This window comes from Vicia villosa, unplaced genomic scaffold, assembly GCF_029867415.1.
Source record: "Vicia villosa cultivar HV-30 ecotype Madison, WI unplaced genomic scaffold, Vvil1.0 ctg.001763F_1_1, whole genome shotgun sequence".
Lineage (NCBI taxonomy): Eukaryota > Viridiplantae > Streptophyta > Magnoliopsida > Fabales > Fabaceae > Vicia > Vicia villosa.
Genome location: NW_026705720.1, coordinates 455,237 through 463,273, shown reverse-complemented (window position 1 = coordinate 463,273; position 8,037 = coordinate 455,237). Strand labels below are relative to the sequence as shown.

The following is an 8,037-nucleotide window of genomic DNA, read 5'->3' as shown; positions in this document are numbered from 1 at the left end:
ATGCTCCCAATCATCTACATGTTACTATTTGTAGCATGGGTTATCAATCGTCATTCTTAAAATTTGCCGTATTTCTTATTTCTTAAATGTACCGTTTATTCGTCGTACTGTTCAATATAGTATGTAATATTTGTACTGTCAGTATTAAATGTTGTACTATTTGTCATAATATTGCTTAATTACTCAGATAATATTTTATGTGTTTTCTGCCAGTCAAATATTCATTTTTCTGTGCATTAAATGATTTTCAGGGTTATTATCGGTAATTTTGCCCGCATACAGTAAATATTAGTTATTTATTATGTCTGTGTTTTTAACAAGTCATGTAAATAACTTTCATTTTTCACATAAAACAAAAACAACAAAAAAGAAAATTAACTTTGACTGTTGATTTTTCACTCTAACTGCTACGTCAATACCTGAACAGTCAGTCGACAGCCAAACTGCTGGCAGTACAATTCTCAGTGTTTTGTACCATCAATCAAATCAATCTTTCACAATTCAAAATTCCAAGATTTTTGTTCTAGAAGTCTTCTGAATATCACGCGATTAGCAGAGACTCAACACTGCACAAAAATCAGGTACGCTTAACTGTCTCCTACATAAACAGTCCCTGACTAGGGTTTTCTTGTTTTTACAGGAGAAACAAGTTTTTGAGAGCTCAAATGGATTTCATACACATCCATATATCTCAAAGTACCATCATACAAATTTTCAAACTTCAATTCACTCAGACGCACCGTCAGCAGCTCAAACAGTCAACAGACGACCCGTTTGACCAAAAAAGTCAACAGACAGTCAAAAATGAAATTTTTTGTCAAAGTCCATATTTTGTCAAAGGATTCATCATTTGATCATTGGATGATCATAATTCATCAAGGAAAGATCAAAAATCAACAAAACCCTAAGATTCAAAATTAGGGTTTTTGCCTGAAAAGTCAACTCAACTTTGACTGATCATAACTCTCTCATCCTTCATCCAAAAAATTCAAACCAAAGCTCATTTTGAAGGAAATTCAATTATATTTCAAATGCCATTGATCCCATGGTCATTGGATTCACCATTTGAAAAATATGATCAAAGACATTACAGGTCATTTTCAAAGTCAACAAAAAGACACTTTTTTCAAAAGGACACACAAAGAGCATCAAAAATCATTTTGACATGAGACCAAAGGCATTGGTTAGAGGACTCTTTGAGGTTTCCAAAAAGTGCAAGATCTCCTTCATATGACAAAAATTGAGGGATTTACACCTTGTTGAAGTTGGCTAAATTTTGGAAAATGCATAAAACCAACATTGCTCAAAAATGCATTTTTTTCCAAATGGGGCCAAGTTTTCATGGTTCAAACATCATTTCCATGATATTATGGGCCTCCCACGACCAAGACTAAGCCCACACCATTTTTATTTCATTTTTTGCATAATTTTATCTTATTTTAAGATTAAATTAAAAAGAAAAATGAAAGGATAATGGATGGCTTAAATCTTAAGCATGACTCACCCAAGGGATCTTCATTTTTCTGCAGAGAATTGAAGAGCAAGGCAAGAGCATTGAAGACAAGAAGACTTGGTCAATAATTCAAAGCTTTTTAATATAAAAAATTCAAGAATTCCACAAAGGCAACTAGATGCTTCTTAGCTTCAATTCTAAGCACTCAATGCTTATATATAGGCTAGCATACTTCAGTAATAAAGGAGAGAAGTTCAGAAACAAAGCCTTACTCATAATACACTTGTAACCACTTGGAACTTTTTGAAAGAAATTCAAAATTCGAATTTTAGTTTCTAACTAGTTTCAGTTCAAACAAAGCATTCAAACATCATCTTTGAACATCAATAAACGTATCCCAATCAATTACAAGCCTTGAAGCTCACTAAATCGAGCTATACAGGTCATAATTTGTTCGAACTTAAATCAATTCGTATCTGGTTATCCACGCATGCTTAACAAGATGTAGACATATAGTTGAGTTTGGTTTGATGTGTAGATCATTTCTGGAAACTTAATTGAAGTTTGAACACGTATACACGAAACTACCATTTTAGGGTTCATAGTTTCAAAATTAGGGCTTTCTGAAATAGGCAAAATTAGAGGTTCTAAGTGGTATCATTGAGTTCGTATGGATCAGACGAATTGAATGGAGGGGTCGCGCCAAATTTATTTTTAGGTTTACCCCTATTCGTTATTTTGCAGGACATGTAGCTACAGCAAAAAACCGTCACTAAAACCTTTAGTGACAGTTGCAGGCCTAAGCCAACGGACGGAGGAAGAAGACGAACTCGTGGCAGCCTCTCATTGGCTGCCCTGCGCGCGTTTGTTTTTTTTTAAAATATATGATTCAGTGCTTTGCAGGCTATGTACGCATCATGCTCCCTCGTTTCAGTGACCACATGATCGTTCCAGTCACATCATCCAACGCTCCAGACAAAGCACTCCTTACCATGGACTCTCAATCCCACCACACCTGATCAGTATCCTTTTATTTTCTATTTTTATTTTAATTTCTTTGTTAAATTAATTAAAATAGTTTTAAAAAATCCCAAAAATACACAAAAAAATATTTTTAGACTTCTAAAATAATATATTATTTTCTGAAATAAAAATATTTTATTTTTCTTCAAAATTTCAATATTTTGCATAATTAATTAGTATATATTTATATATTTGCTTTTTAATTATTCTAACCAATCAAAAAATCATAAAAAAAATTGTTCTTCATGTTAAATATTGTTTATATATTATAAACTAATTTTCAACATATTTTGAATAATTTTCTCTTTAAGTTTTAATTATTGGTATAATTATTTGCATAATTATGTTTTAATTAACTTAAATCAATTTCAAATCAATTCCAAAAATTCCAAAAAATTAGTTTTGTTTTAAAATTAATTGACAAATATTTTGTACATATTTTAAACTTAATTTCTAGGTTTAAATTTATTTTCATCTTTTTTCTTCATTTTAATTTAATTAATTATGCATTAATTATAATTAAAGTAAATCATAAAAAATCCAAAAACATGCTTTTATTTTTCTTGCAATTTAAATTCCTAGATAAATGTATAGGATGTCAAATTCATGTAAATAGGCTAGTTTACATTTCCTGCACAATCGATGTAATAGCGTAGATTTACTTTCCGCACTTTACATTTCCGCATTTTAATTTCCAGCAAATATAAACTGCGTGTATGTTAAAGATAAAATTGAACCGTTAGATCACTAACTTCAAAGATAAAATATCTGAATCCAATCACAATCACACTTGCACCTTTTAAGGTAATCCCTTCTCATTCTTTTCAAAATCAAAGTCAAAATTCTACTGTTTCGAGTACAAAATCGAACCTTTTGTTTATATCCGGTGAAAGGATAGATTTTTAAAGGAAATAGGATAAAGACCTTACAACTCAAGGTAGACCTCGTAGTTTGCTTGCTCAAATCAAAACAAACAAAATTCTCATACACTGTTGTTTTTCAAAACAAAACTTTCAAAAAGACAATACTTTGTATACATCCAAACACGGATTATTACAAAGTTAACGTTCTTTTCAAAACATCTTTCGAAAGATAAACAAGTATTTTGTATACATCCACACACGGATCATTACAAAATTCAATTTACAAAAGTATTTGAAACCACATATGAGCATTCTAAAGCAATTGAAAAGTGATCGAAAAACAAGTGAGCTAAGCAAACTTAAGAGCCCATGGATAACCATGGATACAAAGGGTGCTAACACCTTCCCTTTGTATAACCTACCCCCTTACCCAGAATTTCTTAAAGGTCTTTTTTCTGTTTCTTTTATAAATCTTTCCTTAATTGGATAAAATAAAAGGTCGGTGGCGACTCTGTGAATTTTCAAAATGCGAAAGCATTAAGCGATAAAAAAGAGTCAGTTCACGTATCTCTCCCGAACAGAGGTATGGCCCGGGATAAAAAACGGAGGTCCACAGTCCTTTTCAATGTTAGAATCTGAACGGGTTTTGAATAAGATTAACATGTTCTTAGGAACTTGATTCTGAGTAATCAGTTATGGGGACAGTTTTGAATTTTAACGTGGATTTCCTCATTGTTATACCGATGATAAGGAAGATGAACATTACATTCCTGTGAGTGAGTTTAATTCATTCTAGACAGATTAAAACAACATAGAAAAACATCATCCAACTAGAAATTTTAAGATACAAGAAACAACTTTGATCATCAGATTACTGTCATTCCAGACTTAGGCATGACAAATTTACAATTAACTCTTCTTCCATCAGTTTATTTAGATGACTTGCACACTGAGTGTCTTGATCAGAACTTCTGAGAGAATTCCTCTGTAAGAGAAATTAGTCCCCGAGTTCTTCAATCTTGTTCACCCGATCACACCTTTCCAAAGTAAGAGCACGCTCAGACCCTACTTGTCCAACTAATCTCCAGATGTTATCGTTCATGATTAGCTCAGACAGTGCCCTCCCATATGGAATGTGGAAGTGTGTTTGATTTCTAGATATCCTAATGGTGTCCTTCAGATGGTTGAAGATTGTTTTAGGAAGATTGATCCTATAGTGGTGTGTTAGAAGAAACACAAACACTCGATCATCATGGGTTACGACATTCCTTACTTGCATCCTAGGACGAAGATTTGTTAGGGAGAATTTGAACCAGATTTTAGGGTAAGGAATGAGGTTTTCAGGATTGTTTGGTTCATAAGGAACAGAATCATCAAATATGGTTCTGAAGGATTTTACCAACCTTAAGTCAGATTGAAACTCTTCAATGGTGACTCCAGATGAGACACAGCCTATGGCTTTGACAATCGATGGGATGGTAACATAGATGGGAAGTTTGAAGATTTTGGAGGGGATAATATTTCCATCATCACTGATTCTGAAAAATTTCCAGAATTCTTTTACCAACACAGGAAAAACAGGACCTCGATTGTTTGGCTATTTAATATTACGTGAAAAAGAGAAAGAACAAAAGAAGGGAGAAGAGGAAGAGAGTTAGGGCTTGAGGAAGAAAAGAGAGCTCCATTGTTAGAGGTGAAGAAACTTTACTACGAATACCAAGGTAAGGGTGAGGTTCTAACTCCATAACGGGCTGCATAATAATGGGGTATGGTGGTGATTAGGTTCCATGATTGTGTGTTCTTGAGTTCTCACTATTTTGCTTTATGGGGTTTTACCTATTGATGAATTTTTGATGCATTTTGTGTGTAAATTGGTGAAATTGATGATGTGAATCGAGTTAGATTGATGGGTAATATTAGTACATAATTGGTAGAACAAAAAGAAATTGTTGTGCTTTTAAAATTGGTGTTTTGGGGTGGATAGGATTGAGTTTCGTAGCATAAAAATGTGTTTTTTTACTCTAGTTTAGTTGTAGTCGGTTACCGGAATATGGGTACCCGGTTACCACTTGAAAAATAGCGTTTTTGGGCGTCTTAACAGGGCGTAACCGGTTAGCGCTGTTTGGACGGATTTTTAATAGATTAAAAAATTCATAACTTTCAAACCGTAACTCCGTTTGGGTCCCCGTTCGAACCATTAGGAAAAAAACAAGAACTTTAACAAAAAGATGGCATATTCTACTAGGCTTGGCCATGGATTACACAAACCTAAAAAAAATTAGAATATGTTTATGAAGTTAATTTTAAAAAATGATAAAGTAAAGTTAATTTTAAAAGATAACCATTAACTTTAAAAAATATTAGTCCCCGAGTGCAATTCACACCAGATATTACGAGTGATATTTATACTATATTCGATGGTCTTTGTACCATCTGAGAGTATATTTGTAGACCCATATTTTTCGTGCAAATATCATTAGTACATTATAGACTTGAAGAGTTTTATCTTGGAGGAAGTATGGTAGATCGTCTGCCTTGCACAATTTTGTGCAATTTGAAAAAAAGTTTTAAAGAGAGCGACCTAACTCACGATCCGACTTGGTCATTTTTCAAAGCCGATTTTTAAATCAAAAAACAACATGATGCCAATTGAACTCTAACAATGGTTTGAACCCCGCTAGTGTGAAATTGATATGGTTTTCCACTTTTGTACTGTAATTTATTCCTGAGGAGACTTTTTTAATATTTTAGTTTTGCTTCCTATAAAAGGATATTGATTTTTGGTCTTCAATAAATTCAGGGTTAGTTTGTTGGTTTCATGTTTCGAACGGTTGTTGTTGGTTAATGAAAATGAAATTCTTATTTGAAATTGGAAATACATTTATCGGTTTGGTTGCAGGGAATTCTATGAAAATCAGCAGATAGGATCTAATTGGTTCTTCTTCAAGAACTTGTGCAATTGGATGCAACAAGGTGGCTTTCCAATTTTAAACCAGAAAAATTCACTATTGCAATATATAGGTATGATTGTATCAGCATTTAATAAAACAAGAGAATTGCATTACTGTCTAAACAAAAAAAAAATTGAAAATAAAAATAATTCAAATACTTGAACCAAACAACAAATTTTGATGTAACAAAGAAAAACAACGACAAATTTTAATATTTGATTTGTATGAAACTTGAAATTCTAAAGGCCTGCTCAAGTTTTTCTCAAGAGGAGAGGGTCAAGGACCCTATGAATGGAATGCAACAGAAGAATCATGTATATAATTACTCCGATGAAACTCGCAATTAAAGCTCCAGTCGTATGATTGCAAAATTTGGGGACTGAATTACATATTGGTAACCAAGCTGCATAATTGTTTCCTTGCTTTGCCACTTGAGCTATAGCCAACGCTGCAGATATGCTTGAGATGAGTAACATGGTCAACACCTGCTCATCAAAAATAGTTAATACAACTTCATAAACATATTCTAATGGTTATCTTTTTGCCTTCAGGACATTGCATTACCATATCCGTGGCGACCACGAGTCGCCAGAGCAAGCTTTCTGCCGGAAGAAAGAGTATGAAAAATCCGTAGACAGTAACAACAGAGTTTGCAATCACAAAGTACCTAATTGTTTGGTGAGTTTAGAGATGAAGTATGTAAACAAATTTTGATAAATATATAGATGGAATTCACTTACTTGAAGGATGGAGAGTTGGTGTATTTTGCTTCAAAGGAAACAGTAAAGAAAGTAGCTTTTTCATGGCTAGAAACCATGACAATTACTGCTGAAAGGGTGGCTGAAAAAGCCAAGAACCTTAACAAAAGATGGCATATTCTACTAGACTTGGCCATGGATTACACAAACGTAAAAAACAAATTTGGTGCGAAGCAATGAGTTCTTGGTTCAAGATTTAAAAGATGAATTAATTTCAAGATGCCGAGGTAGAAAGATGGGCTATTGGGGCCAGGGTTAAGGTGTTAGGAAGGAAAATTGGCACATTTTTGTGTTGTGTTAGGTGAAATTCTGGTGGCTATGCCACCGTCCAGTAAAGTTGTTTTTGTTGTCAACTCCTCATGTGGAGTGTATGGAAGCAGTTCCATTTTAATCTTCAAAATGTTAGATTAGTTTTTTTTGTCCTGTTTAGTTGGATTTACTTCTTTGTAGAAATTTGTTAAGATACCAACTTTGCAATCTATATTACCTAAACACAAGCTACCTTAAGATGGTGATATTTTAGAATAATAAAAACAATCTTTTGATATGGTTTGATTGAACGTCAATATCAAAATTCAAACATTGATTCTGATAGTTGTGTGTGAGTTAATAATCATTATTATCACTTAGTCTATAGATAAAAGAAATATGATCTAAGATATAAGTCATTTACTAACATCATGAAATGCATAAAAAAATAGGACGGAATATATTGTAAAAAAATTAGATTAACTACATGATTACATGACTAGTTAATTATAGTGGTGGCAAACGTGATTTGTCCGCCCCGTTAAGGTTCATCCTGCAAAAGTCTGCAAAAATGGGGCGTGACGGACATAGTTAAGGATGTGCACCTAAAACCTAGATCAACCTTGCATAAAAGTATGGGTAGGACAGAAAAAGCCCACGGGCACTGAATCTTTTATGCTTAAAAATGTAAAAATTTATGTAAATGCACGTGTCCGCAAAAATTCGCGTCGGAAACGGAA

The 8,037-nt window shown here is 33.2% G+C and overlaps 1 protein-coding gene across 1 annotated transcript; it reads right to left on the bottom strand.

Annotated features, from left to right (window-relative positions):
- Positions 1-6,382: 6,382 nt before the first annotated feature.
- Positions 6,383-7,403, bottom strand: LOC131636518 (CASP-like protein 1C1). The gene is made up of 3 exons (XM_058907133.1): positions 7,031-7,403; positions 6,855-6,957; positions 6,383-6,775 (listed from the first exon to the last, which is right to left on the bottom strand). Exons 1-3 carry the CDS (start codon positions 7,183-7,185, stop codon positions 6,542-6,544), a joined length of 492 nt encoding a protein of 163 aa, XP_058763116.1. The 5' UTR covers positions 7,186-7,403; the 3' UTR covers positions 6,383-6,541.
- Positions 7,404-8,037: the final 634 nt, after the last annotated feature.

Excerpts from the sequence above, each read along its gene's own strand:
- LOC131636518 (XM_058907133.1), bottom strand. The coding sequence starts at position 7,185 with ATGGCCAAGTCTAGTAGAATATGCCATCTTTTGTTAAGGTTCTTGGCT. Across the intron at positions 6,958-7,030 it reads ACCAACTCTCCATCCTTCAA|GTACTTTGTGATTGCAAACT; the intron begins GTAAGTGAATTC and ends CCAAACAATTAG. Across the intron at positions 6,776-6,854 it reads TCGTGGTCGCCACGGATATG|GTGTTGACCATGTTACTCAT; the intron begins GTAATGCAATGT and ends TTTGATGAGCAG.